Consider the following 16,439-nt stretch of genomic DNA (forward strand, 5'->3'; position numbering starts at 1 on the left):
ACACGTGACCAGTGAATTAATAAAAAAATGATTCAACTGTTGTAGAGAGTTCGCCTCTTATTTCATTCAAATCACATGTATAAAAGCAAGTAAGCTTTCCTGTAAAATATAATGATGGAAGAAGTTGTGGTTGGTAATTTGAGATGTGGTGGGTTTCTTAGGTTATTAAAAGGGTTTTCTGTCACTACTTGTTTGGCCTGCATTAATGCATTTAGTGTAAGCTGCACGATTAATCATTAAAAGATCGGGATCTCAACACCCACGCAACACAAATTAAAAATGATGGTGATTTAGATGTTTGTTAATTCTTCGAATCGCTGCATTCAAATCTGTTTGAAAAAGTCAAATTAAAAAAGAGATTTAAGTATTTAGTTTACAAACAGTCAAAAACACAGAAGTACTGGGATAGCAGTTTATAGTTTAGATAAAATCACTGTTTGTTTATGGTAAAGATTAAAATCATTGTCATATACATTTAACTTGACACTCAAAAATTAAAGTTGTAGGCAGCAATTACATTATTTAACCAATAGGTGGTAAAAGCAAGCCTTCAGTTATGCCACTGAATAATAAAAAAAATGACACCTCCAGCAATGAAACATGAAGTTTTATGAGTGAATAACTGAATCACTTATTGAAAATGAGATTAAAAATAAATATCGGTTGCACAAATTGTTAGGTGTCTACATTTAGCGTTATCAGCAGCAGTAGTAGTAACTGATTTTTTCACAGTTCTGAACATTTTACTATTGAGTTTTAATTCAGCTTATTATTTCTTCATTTTATTTTTAATAAAAGTACAGGTTTTCAGTTCTGTTTGTTAAAACCAGAAGTGTCTTGCAGTACTGTTTTAGTTATAAATGGAAATTACATTTATCTCCTTCCTTTTTGGGTGAAAACTATTAGTTTGCAGTTTTAATTGATTGTTTGTTTGACATGAAAATAGGGTTTGCTGCTGACATGGCATTAGATAAATATATACATGTTATGTGGGAAGTGGGAACGAAACTTAATATAATTTAGTACATTTAAATAACAACTATACATTTAATCTTAGAAAACAACCCCAAAAAGGCTCTCCTATATTTTCAAAGCAATCTATGTGACACACTTTACCCAGCGCTGACAGCACCTCTGGCACCGTTTTTAGGGTGAGATTACACCAATCTCAGGATTTTGCTGTTGGGATTAATTTGCTGCTTGTGGTGGCCTGCGTCTGCACATCTCTACAAACCTCAGTGTGGTTTTAGAAGTAAAAGAGACAACAAAACTCATGTGACCTCTTTTTCAGGGTTATCAAAAGTGTGTTGCAAAAACGAGACAGGATCTTGTTAGTCTTTTAAGCTATTTGTAGCACTATTGCTGAATGTGACGGTTTATATTTTGCACTATAGTTGGTTTCATCAGAAAACGATCATCTTTCATTGTCTTGTTTCATGCAGGTAAACAAACAGCTAAAATAAATCAGAAAACAAACAAGGGCAGTAGTTTCATTAAGCTGTGTTTTCTATATTTGGGTGCTGTATGTTTTACATTTTTAATTGTAAGTTCATTGAAACCATAACGGTAGTGTCTCTATGTGGTCTGAAATTGAAAGGTGCTGCTTATTGTGTTTTTAATTTTCTGACGTATTGGCATGTAAAGGGGAACGGCAAAACTAATTTCCTTGTAAGCAGAGATGAGGAGAAAACTAATGAAACTGTGCCACAAGGGGGACATTTTTTTCCCCTTTTCCTTGTTATTGCACATCTTTTGGCTCGAGTTGTTGCGGTAGGAATTTTTTTGCAAATAACCCTCAGTCATCCACAAGAGACCTCTGTAGTTTACCTTCTCAGAATTGAAAGTAGAGATTGAAATGATATATTTCACCTGTAGTTTTGTTGTTGATGTTTGTGTTTTAACTTTAGAAAAACTATTTTGGATGCTATTCTACAAAGGAAATCGTTACAATTATGTGGATGAATTTGGGCTGCTTAAAATATCGTTTCAGCATCAATATCACAATGTGAGAATTAGTCACATTACAGGATCTGCAATATCAAGTTGTGATTGTAATTACCCAGAAACCACAGTTTAGAGCACATGAGTTGATTGCAAAGTTTAACCCTAGTATAATTGTGTGAAAGATGTTTGTTATATTTTTAATGTGTTTTTAAGGCATGTGACCTAAGTTTTCAAGTGAATTTAAACCATTTGAGCACAAGAAAATATAAAGTTTGTCCCTTTAACAAAGAATTAGTGTTTATTTATACAATGAAGACTCCATGCAGTGTTTTATTATTTATTGATTGATTTTCTATATTTTAATGCTCTTCAAACTTCACAAATTGCTGTTCATGTAATTTTTAGCATTGTTCTGTTGTTTTCATCCATGCATTCATTTATTTTATACATCTTTGGATAATTTCCAAAGTCAATTTCCAAATCAAAGTAAAGTTATGAGTTCTTTCCAAATAATTACTAAAGTTATCTTGTGAAATTATAGTTATCGCAGAAACAAAATATTGCAATGACAGTTTTTTTTCCCCAAAGTTATTTAGATTATTTAACTAGATCAATTTAGACTTGTCATGTGACTTACTACTACATTTTGGACAATTGGATTCAGTTTATATATATATATATATATATATATATATATATATATATATATATATATATATATATATATATATATATATATATATATATATATATTATTTTTGGGGGATTTGATCTAAACTGTAATTAATTTTTTTTAAAAATAAATAAATAAAGTATTTAACAGTCACAATTAAAGTTGTAAAAATATTTAGGATTTTTAGGATTTCTATTGAATTTGTTGTTAATTTTAAAATTTAAATGCCTGTAACATTTATGTAAAGACCACTTCATACAAACATGCATTAAATAAGTAATCATTAACAGATTCTTTTTAATTATAGTGCATGTGTAATACGCTGCAAATTAAATTCCCATTTCTAGCCAGTTTTCTCACCAACTAACAAGATATAAAATTGCAGGGCTTTCCAGAGGTAAATGTAAAATGACAATAGCTACTTTCCATCCACCTATGATTCTTATGCAAGTGACGTCATCACAATCGACACCTTCACCTGTCACTTGAAATCAACACAAATAAACCAAAAGTACGTTTCCAGTTCGTTTGCATTTACAGTGACTACGTTGACGTTGTATTAATTGCAAGTAGCCTACTTGCGTTGTACAACATGACATGCACACCCCCTCCCCCTTAAAAAGCAGTTAGTATATTCATCATTTGATTAAATGCTTTGATGTAAATTTACCAAAGCAGGCTGCTATTAACATTCATACCAGCAAAGCTTATTATTTATTAATATCATCTATGAGGTCTAAATGTACATGCAAGGTATTCTTCCACAGTTGAAAAAAACACCAGGCCAATTAGAATTAGTTTTTATTTTGAACATTTCAAGGAGTTGTACAACTAACAGATACACATTATGGACTTACAGCAATGATTCTTGAACGACTTGGAAAACTATTCTTTATAAGTATTCTTGATAAGTTAGCACGTCTGCGCAGGAGTGCATCCATATGAAATCACAGTTGCAGTGCAGCTTCAACGGTCCCTACATGATCCCAGACCAGTTTTATAGGTCCTCCAAACATAATGTCGAGATAGACTCGATAAGGGGCCTCAGGGACACCCTTAAGTTAAATTACCAAAGGACTTTCATGCAAGCCGTTGTAAATGACGACACTTGCAGAGAAAACGCAGTTGCCTGGGCGTGCAAATCTGCAGCCAGACCCTATTGGATGGAAATGTCAAGATGTGCTTAATTTATGAAAATGAGCATAAAAAACATGCTCATGACTGAGTAGGATAAACTTTTTTTATTCGATAAAAGATGCGCATAAACTGATGGAAACACTTTTAACGAAAAATTTTTAGCGTGCACATTAAAAAAGGCATGAGATTTTGTTATAAGAGATCATGTGATGATTAAAACATGCATGAATGGACAAACCAGCAGGCTGAGCACATTGTAAAACATCTGAAATGTTGTCTTTATCATTCTTAAACGCCTGAACCATTTCAGTATTAGTGTTATTATATTATTATAATGGCCTCCAGAACTGTCAAGAGCGTTAGTTTTGTGCATAAAATTAATTTGCATCTTGGGATAAAAGAGCTAATGTTTACAAGCTGTTTTATTGACTTTTACATGTGTCTGAATTCCTGACTGATTGATGTATTGATTGCATCAACATGGAACATTTCAGTAAGCTGTTCTTTGTTTTTCAACATTATGTTCTGATGTTCATTTAAGTTTATTTAGAGCAATGAATGAGTAAAGAAAAGGATGATTCACCAAAATTTAAAAGTTGAGACTATAACTAAGCTTACTATGATCATTTGATAGCACGCATAACACATGCATTGAAGTTTAGTTCATGCATCAACAGAAAACAGCTCTGACTAAAACCTTGAGATCTAGTAAACCAAATGAGTTATTTACAAAATACTACACGCAAACAAATAAATGGACCATTTTACAACCTTTGCGTGTATGAATTACAAGAAAAATACTAACACAATTATCAACACTATGGTATATAGGTTATAATTAGTCCTATTCTTCATGTGCTGTAGTGGAAATTCCTCCATTGTTTCGACTCTTGACTTTCCCAGAATGTCAATGTGACTCTGCGACAATCATATTATTTGTGCATTTGAAGGATGAAATGACTAATTTTGGCAGTCCTGCTCTGCTTGATTAACTAGAACAACCACCTCTGCTGTCCCATCTGAGCCTCAACGTGTGTGTGTGTGTGTGTGTGTGTGTGTGTGTGTGTGTGTGTGTGTGTGTGTGTGTGTGTGTGTGTGTGTGTGTGTGTGTGTGTGTGTGTGTGTGTGTGTGTGTGTGTGTGTGTGTGTGTGTGTGTGTGTGTGTGTGTGTGTGTGTGTGTGTGTGAGAGAGAGAGAGAGAGTGATGTAGTAATGAACACTCGCAGTCCAGCACTGATTGATTGAATTGACCTCATTCTGGCCCAGACCGTGCACGTCTTCTCTGCTGTCGCCCTATATTTTTACGGGTCAGGGATTTCATTTAATGTTTGTCTCGGTTGAATCTGTCCAATTGATGATGATGATGATGTCAGATTTACAGCTTATTTGCTATTTTACTCTATCCACATTTTTATTATACCCCCTGATGCTTTACTTGATTTATGGGTGTAAACAAACTAATAGTAAAGCTAACTGATACAAGAAAGCTGTCATTATTCTCTTTGTGGATTCGTTTATTTGTTATTAAATGGCAATTTTTAAAAATGAACAATTTCTGTAGACAACAAACTTTAAAAACGCGTCTTTCAGCAAATATTATATATTGATTATTACTATACTGTAGGGGAGGGGTGTCTAAACAGGGGAGGGGTGTCCTGTTAAGTTTAGTTCCAAGCAACCCCCATCAGACACACCTGGAAAGCTAATCAAGCTCTTACTAGGCTTTCTGGAAACATCCCTTCAGGTTGGAGCTGAAATCTGCTGGACACCAGCCCTCCAGGACCGAGTTAGGACACCCCTGCTGTAGGGTGCGGTCACTATAGTTTGAGCGTTACAAAAACAAATGAAACTAATAGTGATTTGTTGATCAATTGATAGTTCAATTAAATATTAAATAGCAAATATTTAGTTGTTGCAGAGTTTTGGGTTTACTGTATTATTATTCATACCTTACAGATGTTGATCTACTTTAAGTTTGCTTTGATTGTTCGGTATTTACGTTTTACCATTGCACAACTAGGTTTGTGCCGATAGACGATGCCATCGCCCATCACCGATGGCCGACAAACTTCACGATGCTGAGCCGACATCGCGATCCATCACCCGCCCCACATTTAGATTGGTATAACTTATTATTTGCATGTCATCTTAACAATACTATCGGTCTTTTCATAAGCTGTTAAATGTTACATATAGCTGCCGCTTGCACGGCTGACAGCATCGTGAGGATTAAATGAAGGATTATACAGTAACATTACCTCTCGCGCTTAAAATGTGTAGATTCTGTGGCAAACGCTGTTACCTGCAAACCCTGTCCCACAGACTTTACAGTGAATGGCTTTAGTCATTTTCATAGCAGACTTGAATCCACTGGAAGTATTTTATCCACTCTTGAAAAAGTGTAAATGCTGGATTAACATTCAGCACATGATGATCACTAAGCAGATGTGCCATTATTAGTAACTTTAGGTAAACCTTTCAGTGTTGTTTTCATTCTTTCATCTTCAGCGTTTCACATTTTCGCGGTTGTAGCTCCTGTCATCTGAAGGCAGAATGCATTGACTGAGTGATTGACAGCTGATATTTACCAATCATTCGTGTTCAGTTCTAGTGCAGTGAGCCAATAAGAAGAGCACAAAGGCGGGGCAAGCATTGTGGGCTTTTTTTACTTCAGAAAGTTCTAATAACAACTCTTTTAATCTGTTCCTGAGTGCTGCGTTTGGTGTTTTTAGGTACAAAGATGCATTCTGCATAAATGTCTCCTAAATCAGTGCATGCGGTGAGAATTTTGGCAGTAAAAACTATGAAAATGTATGCACTACAGTGATCTCGAACCGAACTCTCGTCTCCTCCACCAGCTGTGGGAAAAGCCATTAGATCAACACAGATCACTGCCCTATTCATGTCCCAGTCCCGCGGAAAAAGTGATTGACAGGTGGTTATTTGTTTGTAACTTTAATTATTTATGGTTTGGTTATGGGTAAAGCAAAGACCATGTGGGTCAGGTAGTGAAAATGGTTGGCTACAGTTAATTAATTCGTTATAAATTAATTGATATTTAACAACCACCTCCACCCCCTGCCTACGATGACGATGGCATCGTCCATCGCAATGTTTCACATTAGACATCATACGATGCCAAATTGGTCAACATCGCCCAGCCCTATTGCACACACTTTGTAATAATTTATTGATCAAGTTTTAGAGTGTCTTTAGCACTTGTTTATTTTATCATTAAGAGATCAGATATTTTGTTTATTTTTGTTTTTGACTATTAAAACGTTCTGCCATAGTAATGTTAGCAAGTTAAAATAAGGTGGTTAAAAAATCCTAATTTCTAAATGGATTTTTTTTAAAAATTCAATAATTATTAATATCGAATGATATGAAACATATCGTGATAATTTTTTGTAATATCGCCCAGCCCTATGTTGACTTGCACTTGTGTATAAATTATGATTGTATTAGAAAAACCAAGGAAACTCCATTATTACAGCAGTTCTGTAAACGCCACCTGCTGGAAGAAACTGAATTTGCATTTGTATTCAGCCTGTCTACATTTTTGTATGAGTGTTTTTGTTGTTGTTGTTGTTGTTGTTGTTTGTTGGCAGCATAATTTATTAAAGCTCAGATCATTATATTTTTACTTAACATTTTTAAATAATACTAATTCAACCCACAACCTACCCACCCCAATTATGTAGTCAGTGTATAAATTGTTTGTTTGAATGCAGGAGGCACTGCGGTTGCCTCAATTTTAAACCACTGCAGATAGTTGTGCACACCTCATTTCTGTACTCATTTGACATTCATCTTGTTTCTAGCTAAAACATCTTTATTCAAATCAGCCAGTTTACTTGGTACAAAATTAAAGAATCAACTTTAATCAGCCATGAAAAATCTAGATCAGTATTTCATCATTTGTATTTGTGATCTTTCCCATTGGACGCACAGGTGTAGGAACCAAATGCGCTGTAAGCTCAATCCCAGATGTCTCAAGGGTTAATGGTGTTTTGTTTTGTTCTTGTGTTGCAGTCTCTGGTGGAATGAGCGTAGCGTGTGTGTTGAAGAGGAAAGCTGTGCTCTGGCAGGATTCGTTCAGCCCCCACCTGAGACTGCCTCCCCCTGACAGGCCATTACCCAGCATGCCTGTGGTGCTGAGTGCTGCGGGCCACACCCCTCAACCCGGCCCTTCTCCTCAGGCCCCTGCCCCGACACAGGGAGCCGGACGATCGCAAGATGACGCAATGGTGGATTATTTCTTTCAGCGGCAGCACGGGGACCAGCCCGGATACAACAACTGCAAACACCGCTGGCCGACCGGCGACAATATTCATGCAGACAACCAGGTAAAAATACCTTTTTACATAATCCCTGTAGCATTAACATTTTATAATAATTAAGGATGCATCCGTAATTAGTCACAAGACGCACTTGGTTGAAAATTAAGAATAGGTCAGTTTTGGTTTATTTTTCTACAGGTAATTTTTTTTGTATTAAATTCTTTAATTATAAAACTTTTGTTAGCTGTTTGGACAGAACGGAGTTCAGTTTGCAATTTACTGATGTTAGAATAGGTCCCAAATCCCAGTAACTTTGAGGCCCACTGCAATGTGACGTAAGAGTGTAGTTTTCTTTGCCCACCGAATTGATGGACAGGCACAATGTTTCTATAATAACATGTATACACACGTCCACAAAACATTTTATTTCAAAGAAACTGTGATTATTTGTTCCAACTCTGCGTTTTTATAAGTTTAAAACGTTTTTAAAACAGAGCATACTTGTATAAAGACAGTAAAATCACTGTAATTCTTAACTGTTACAATCACCATGACCGCATGGTGTCAATGAACAGTGTGTGTGTGTACGTACTGCAAACATTTGTGAGACTCATCATTTCAGAAAGGCTTGAATAAACTCCACCACAAATACATTGAATAAACTTGGTATTTTTGACTGAGCTGTATTTCAGCTTCATATGCGTCTGTCTCTATCACTGACTGCTGTTTATCTGATGTAACGCATGATGACAAGCAGACACGCACTTGGGAATGGTGGGCGGGGAGAAGCAACTCATTTGCATTTAATGCCACAGGCTACAAAAACAGCTACACAGTACTCAGACACCAAAATGGGCAGATTCTGGAGGCTGTAATAAATAATCTGATGGGTATTTTGAGACGAAACTTTTACAGACACATTCTGGAGGCTTATCTTACATCTTGTAAAAGGGTTAAAATAGATGCCCTTTAACATTTTTGTGATATTTAATGTTTAATTTATAAAAAATATGTATTTAATGTAAAACATATATACAAATTATTTGAAACAAAGTTAATTACTGTCCATTCAATTGTTGAAAAATAACAACTTTTAAAGACTATTATAATAACTTGAATACCCAAATAAGCTAAAATGATAAAAAATTAAATAATTAAATATACTCGTATTTTAATTAGAATGTTGATTATATTTATATTAGACTTTAATTTGATTATTCAATGTAATATTTAATTTCTAATGTGTGATTTTTAAAGTGATTTTTATCAAATTTAATATAATATTAAATTATTAAAGCAGTCCTGTTTACAATTTATTGAAAGCATCACAACTAAATAGACATCATTTAACACAAATTTAATTGTATTATTTGCAGTGTAATTATGTATTACACTGCAGCAACAAAATTTTGCCATTAAAAAAAAAACTGAAACAAAAACATGCACGGCACAATTGCCAAGGCGTACATTAGCCTCTTTCATACAATGATTCTGGGAATTAAATGAATATTAAATGATCATCTTGTAATGGTTCATTCACAGTGAATTACTCTTATTTGTAGGACCAAAAATAAAGTATTTTAATTTCAAATGATATTTGTGAAACTTCACACAGGTACGATCCATGGATGAGCTAAATCATGACTTCCAGGCACTGGCACTGGAGGGTCGGGCCATGGGAGAGGTAAGATCATCCTCCTCTTCTATTTTATACTTTGGTTATGTGCTTTGGCTATGTATTAATATTTCTGCCTGTTGTTCGGCCTGTGCAGCAGCTCCTTACTGGGAAGAAGTTTTGGGAAACTGATGATTCAGGGAAAGATGGACCAAAAGGGATCTTTCTGGACCAGTGGAGAGACAGCGCTTGGGGAGCCTCTGGTATGTGTGTGTGCACATGCGATGTAGTATTTTACTCTAAATTGACAGCTCAGTGCCTATAATGGCTCATTTCCATTGAGTAGCACAGTATAGTTCGCATTAGAATACTAACAATAATTGCGATCTCTAAATCTCCCCGGTTTTAGAGTCATTGCGCTGGGCCTGTCAGGTTTTTCATTGATTTAAAATTTGCCATGCTGACCTACAAAGATTTGCATGGCCTTGCTTCTCATTATTCATCACAACCTAATTCTTTGATGTCTAGTTGCGATCTACAATCCTTCGGTTACTTTCTTTTAGGGTTACCCCCAACCCATTTCCATTGCATGGGGATTTTTTCCCTCTTTCACACCTAAACTGTGGAACTCCACCTTCTGACATAATACAAAGTCAACATGGCAAATCCTCCGATTTGACTATTTCGGGTGATCACATTGCGCTATCGAGGCTGAAAAGATATATTGTGCAGCCCTAGTTTGAATAAGTCAAAGTATTGTTGTACATGTAATCAAATCGTGATGGGCACTAGTTTCTGAATGGGACTATATAAGTATCAACTCTAAATATTTTGCATGCATCTGTGTGAATAAAAAGCCGTTTCATTTACTAAACACACATTGAAACACTTGCTGATTTCAGTCTCTTTTTGAGGTCACAAACACCTGAAGTTATTTACAAAGCAGATCTGACTTTCACTTTACCAGCATTGCACTGTTTTCCTATCATGTAAGGCAGGGGTGTCCAAAGTCGGTTCTGGAGGGCTGGTGTCCTGCTGACTTTAGCTCCAACTTGCTTCAACACACCTGCCTGGAAGTTTCTAGTATACCTAGTAAGAGCTTGATTAGCTTGTCAGGTGTGTTTGATTAGGGTTGGAGCTAAATTCTCTAGGACACCGGCCCTACAGGACTGAGAGTGGACACCCCTGATGTAAGGCATGTTCATTTATATAGCACATTATATACAGAAGTGTATAATTCAAAGTAACAATGCATAAACAAGAATAAAGGAAACATAAAATACAATAAGTAAAAATAAAAAAAGAATTAAAATGATTAAAAACAGGTTTAAAAATGTTAAAACATGAGTGCCAAACTGTAAGATTCTTTACAAAGATGTTCAGTACAAATCTGTGAATCATAACAACCCAGTCTTTTTACATGCTCAAAAATAAAATAACATAAAACAGTCACACTCTAAAATATTTATTGAAATTAGGGGTTGAACGACTAGATTTTTGGAAGTCGACTTTTATGCTATGAAAGTAGAGTCGATGTCAGTTAGTCGCTGGTGATGTCATCAATATAACAAAAGATGCAAATGTTTTCAACATGCCACAATTTGCATTTTATTTGCAGGAAATACAAACAGATGCTGTTTGACGACTCATAACTCATTGCAAAAACAATGCAACATTACCAATGACTGATTTTAGTGCAAAACAAATGCATTGTCAACACTTTTATTTTATGATTATTGCAACATTAACATTCAGGCTAATTTTACTGGTAAATAAATGCAGTCAACACATTGATCACTGCACGTTCCAGTAAGGATGTGACTAACAGATATTTTAGCGCAGAAATAAAGCAAATGTCCTCAGCACAGAGAGTCATGTGAAGTTGTTCATAACATAATGCATGAAAGACAAAGGCTATAACATTAAGCTCTATTACACTGTCAGAGACTTGTGCACATTTAGAAAGCTGCTCAATCCTGCTCAAGTCGGGTGTTTTTCACGGTTACATTCTCTTCTTGCTTATCAGACGTCTTCATGTTCACCGGGGATTATTTTTACACATGCTTTGAAGTTTGTCACTCCTCTGGAGCTGCGCACTTTACGGTTTCTGCACGCTTTACAGTTCATTCACAAGATGTGTCCGTGTCTACACTTCGCAAAGGGCAACAGCCAATACCATTACTTTTCCAGAATTGTGCAAACGTGATTGGCTAGCATATGCTCTAGGATATTTGAATGGAGCTATTTAACTAGCATCCGTTTGACTATTTATAGTCCACGTAATTTTTTGACGCTGACATAATAAAAATGACATTTTAAAAATGACTTTAAATAATCTGAAGGGAGTTTCATTTAGTGAACCACCTTGGTGTGTAAACCTGCAATATAGTTCAGGTAAAAAAAACGCGTGATCTGCGCAGCACGACTAGTCGCCGTCAGTCAAAAAGTGTCATGGCAGAGCATTAAAGTCAACTAGCTAATTGAAATTGACATTGCAATCACAACAAATTGGACCAAAACATTTTTTGTAACTGAGTTAACTATTATTTAGTAAGTTCTGTTTATCAATTGTTTTATTTTTATTTATTTATTTATTTTGAGTATGCTGATTACTGTTATTACAGGCCATTAGTAAAGTTTTACTCCCCCGTCTTCTCTTTTAGATCACTCAGTGTCTCAGCCAATCATGGTGCAGCGCCGACCGGGTCAGGGCTTCCACGGAGTGGGAGAGGCGGGATCTGTGCTGTCGCCGCGGTCCGAGAGCGGTGGGTTAGGGGTTTCCATGGTGGAGTATGTGCTCAGCTCCTCACCTGCTGAGAAGATGGACTCGTGTCTGCGCAAAGGAGCCTATGTGAGTCCCGATTACTGAAATCTTTCATTGTCAAAACATTCATTACATTATTACGATGATTACCTTTTAGAAAATAGGTCACCCAGAATCAAAAGTGCTTTATATGCTAACATCATGTTATTCCCAATTTTAGTAATTATACAGGTTTGGATTAATGACTGAACTCCTGTTAGGCTTTCCTCATCATAAAATACGTTTTAATAAAATGTGTAGTTCTAAAGACTAGACTAAATTTGGTCCCTAGTGGCTTTAACTAGGCAAGGCAAGTTTATTTATATAGTACATTTCATACACGGTGGCAATTCAGTTCAAGTGCTTTACATAAAGAAGAATAAAAAAGACAAAGATAAGGAAAAAAAAAACAAGTAATAAAAATGATTAAAAACAGATTAAATGTGTTAAAACGGGATATAAAGAATGATAAAGACACAATAGCACAGTGCTCATTCAGTACAGGCACAGCTAAACAGATGTGTTTTCAGTTTTGATTTGAATGTGCCTAATGTTGGAGCACATCTGATCATTTCTGGAAGCTTATTCCAGCAGCAGGGGGCGCTGTTAGTGGCTAAAGGCGGATTTACCCTGCTTTGACTGAACTCTTGGAATTTCTAGTTTATACAGTAATCCACCCTGCTGCTGATAAAAACATGAACAAGTCTTCTCTAAGACTTAAAGCACTGAAAACAAAGCATCTAATTCTTGCAATGTTTTTGAGATGATGGTATGCTACGAACTGCTTTGACATGACTACTGAGACTCATATCTGAGTCCAGAGTCACACCAAGTTTCTTGACCTTATTTATTTTGTTGTTTGACCCTTAGTGCCAAGGTACGCATTCACCTTGAGAACCTCATCTCTGTTCCCAAACGCAATGACTTTAGTTTTCTCTTTTTTTAACTGAAGAAAGTTTTGGCACATCCAATTGTTAATTTCATCAATGCATTGGCAGAGGGTGTCAGTGGGGCTGTAGTCATTAGGCAGTAAGGCTAAGTAGATCTGAGTGTCATCAGCATAACTACTTTGTACTTCTGGTTTTCTTGCGTTGTCTGGTTGTCTTGCGGTCGGTTAGGGACCGGTTTGGTGGTATTTGGAGGATTTTTGCAGCTGATACCAAGTACCGATTTCTTGTGATTTGTGATCGACCGATACTGAATACTGATTCTGATGGCTCCAGCTTTATAATGCATAAGGCACATTTCTCTCCAAGTATGATCCTTAAGTGGAGATCTCTCCATACACATCAGAATAAATAAAGGATAAACACCCCTATAACCATTTAGGTGTGAACACGTCATGGTCAGAAGCAGATTTACAGAAAATAATAGATAAAGCAGCTCAAAACACTGGATATGCAATGGCTGCAGCAAAAAGACCTTTTAAGGGAGTCGAGCCAAAAGACTGTAAACAGATTGCTTTGCATCTGTATATATTATAGCTGCAATTGCTCACACTTCTAAACTTTTAAACAAACACTAGCGATCAATGCATGAGATTGGCCAAATTGGCGAGTACCGATCAAGTCATTAAATGCAATTATTGGCCGATATCGATCTCTGGCCGATTGATTGGAGAATTCCTAACATGCACACATTGTAACGAATTATTAGTTTCAGAGTAAGTGCATATTATTTAAGCCCACTTAATATAAAGTGCCGACCCAAGATTGTTTTGCACTGTGTGCACTTTGGATGTTTTTAAAAATGTATCCCTAGGAAGAATAGTAAATTATTGTAATATATAGAGCTAAATTATATCTAATATTATTTGTTTTATATTGTTGTTGTAATATAAAGTTGTTCATTTTATGTAAAGGAATGCAATAAAATAGCCAGAAGTTGCTGATGTGGCAAAAATAAACAAACAAACGCTCATGCTTTTTGTTGTTTCTCTTAGGGTCCAAGAGATTCAGAGGCTGATGACCCTGAGAAAAGGGTGGAACAAAAACCCAAGACAACGTTTGACCCCGAACGAAAGGAACTGAAGGAGACCGAACCAGATGTTTTGGATAATCCTAATGGACTGCCCAATCAGAATGGACTTGATGTGGATGTTAAAGATTTTAGGTATGTGCCACAAAAGGTGCAATAATGCACTACAGCTCGAAGTTTGGGGTCAGTACATGATTTGTTTGTTGTAAAGAAATGAGTGGTTTAATTCACAAAGAATCATTATCAGATGTGACCATCAAGACTTCATAATTTTGCAAAAGTATTAGGGTGCTTTCACACCTGTAGACAGATTGTTTTGTTCCAAAACAAGGATTAAAATTGTGAATTGTTGCACTTTGTTTTCGGTGCGGTGCACTTTCACACTGCAATGTTTCTAAATGGACCAAGATAGTCCCGCTCAGCTGTCATGTGTCCTTATTTTAATTTATGACTCAGCAATAAAACATAAGCGAACTATATAACTATAAGCGACTTTCTCATACATAGCCTTGGCTAGAATTATGCATTATAGGCTTCACATTATAGAGAGATAACAGATAAGCCAAGACTGCAGTTCAGTCAAATTTCCTAATGGATAAACAACTATCGTTAACAGTTCAGCCACATATTAGATTGATTTTTGAAGCATCATGTGACACTGAACAGTGCACTAAGGGTGCTAAAATTGTAGCATTACAACATAGGAAAACAAAAACCTTTCTAAAAAAAACATTTAAAATTATGTGTAATATTTCCAAATTTTATTAAATACATGTTTCATTTATAAGCAAACAATAGCCATTACAGACCCCAGACATTTTTTGAGCCTAGTATATTTTTAGTATTTCTAAAAAGCATCGTTTCCCCTCCAGTCGGACCCCTGGAAATTGCCCTCCAACTGGTCAAGAGGTGGAGTTGGGAGGACCAGAGATGGTAGGAGGTGCAGGGCCGAAACCAGCCGAGGAGTTTTCAAATGTTGAAACCCAAAATGTGACCCTGGACCCCATGGAGTCAGTGTCTATGGAGACTTTGCAGTTCGAGTACCCTGGAGGACAGTTGCCGCTTGACTCCACAGCTGCTACCGTCGGCCTGTTTGACTACAACTCCCCTCAGCAGGTAAACATCTGATGATTCTAGCACTAGTAACTCTCATAAAGATGATAATAATGAAAGTAAGTGTATTATATATGTAAATATATTAATTGCTATCAAAGGCCACAGAAGTGAAGAACAACTTTATTTGTTCACTGTTTATATCTCTAGAAAAAAAGTATTCTGTAAACTGCTACTCACATTTTGCATTTAGACTTCAGTAAGACAATATATCCCAATAAACATTCATATTATTATTATTATTATTATTGTTGGTACTTTAAAATACAGTGAATAATAAGGTCACACTATTCAATAAGATTCCATTAGTTAATGTTAGTACATGAAGAACCAATGAAACACATGGTAACACTTTATTTTGATGGGCCATTTGAGTATTAGTAGTCTTTCTGCTTATTATCTGCTGATACTGCTTCTTCAACAGACATTTAACTGACTATAAGAAACTTTGCAAGTGCATGTCAACTTATACTAACCCTAACCTAACAGTCTACTTATAATGTAATGAGAATTAGTTGGCATGTTGATGTAATGTAACTTAAATTAAAATCTTTGCTTACATTAATGAAAATAAAGTTGCTCATTTTAAGTTTGTGTTAACAAGCACTTAGATTTCATTAATACATTAGTAAACGAATACACTGAGCAAATTATGATTATTAATAAAGGCTTTACAAGATTATTCATACTTTGTTCATCTTGACAAAAAACTTTTAATTAATGCATGATTAGTTTTGTGTTACCAGTAATTCTTTATTATTTATATTTGTCAAATGCCTTTTGAGAAGGTCCAGACTTGTATCGTCAGTAAAACAAACAAAAAACGCTCAGGGGTAACTCAGATATTTGGTCGGTGCTCTTTGGGTGAGGGATTCATCAAAACAACAACAGGAA

General features: G+C 35.7%; 1 protein-coding gene across 1 annotated transcript in view; it reads left to right on the forward strand.

The window, feature by feature from the left end:
- pum1 (pumilio RNA-binding family member 1) overlaps positions 1 to 16,439 on the forward strand; it is a 53,102-nt gene that overhangs the window by 9,265 nt on the left and 27,398 nt on the right. Inside the window, 6 exon segments of the mRNA NM_001277119.2 lie at positions 7,790 to 8,103; positions 9,653 to 9,721; positions 9,810 to 9,915; positions 12,316 to 12,503; positions 14,398 to 14,567; positions 15,305 to 15,548. Coding sequence (NP_001264048.1) covers positions 7,801 to 8,103; positions 9,653 to 9,721; positions 9,810 to 9,915; positions 12,316 to 12,503; positions 14,398 to 14,567; positions 15,305 to 15,548 — 1,080 coding nt within the window. The 5' untranslated portion in view covers positions 7,790 to 7,800.

The sequence above is a fragment of the Danio rerio genome, chromosome 19 (genome assembly GCF_052040795.2).
Source record: "Danio rerio strain M-AB ecotype USA chromosome 19, GRCz13ab, whole genome shotgun sequence".
NCBI lineage: Eukaryota > Metazoa > Chordata > Actinopteri > Cypriniformes > Danionidae > Danio > Danio rerio.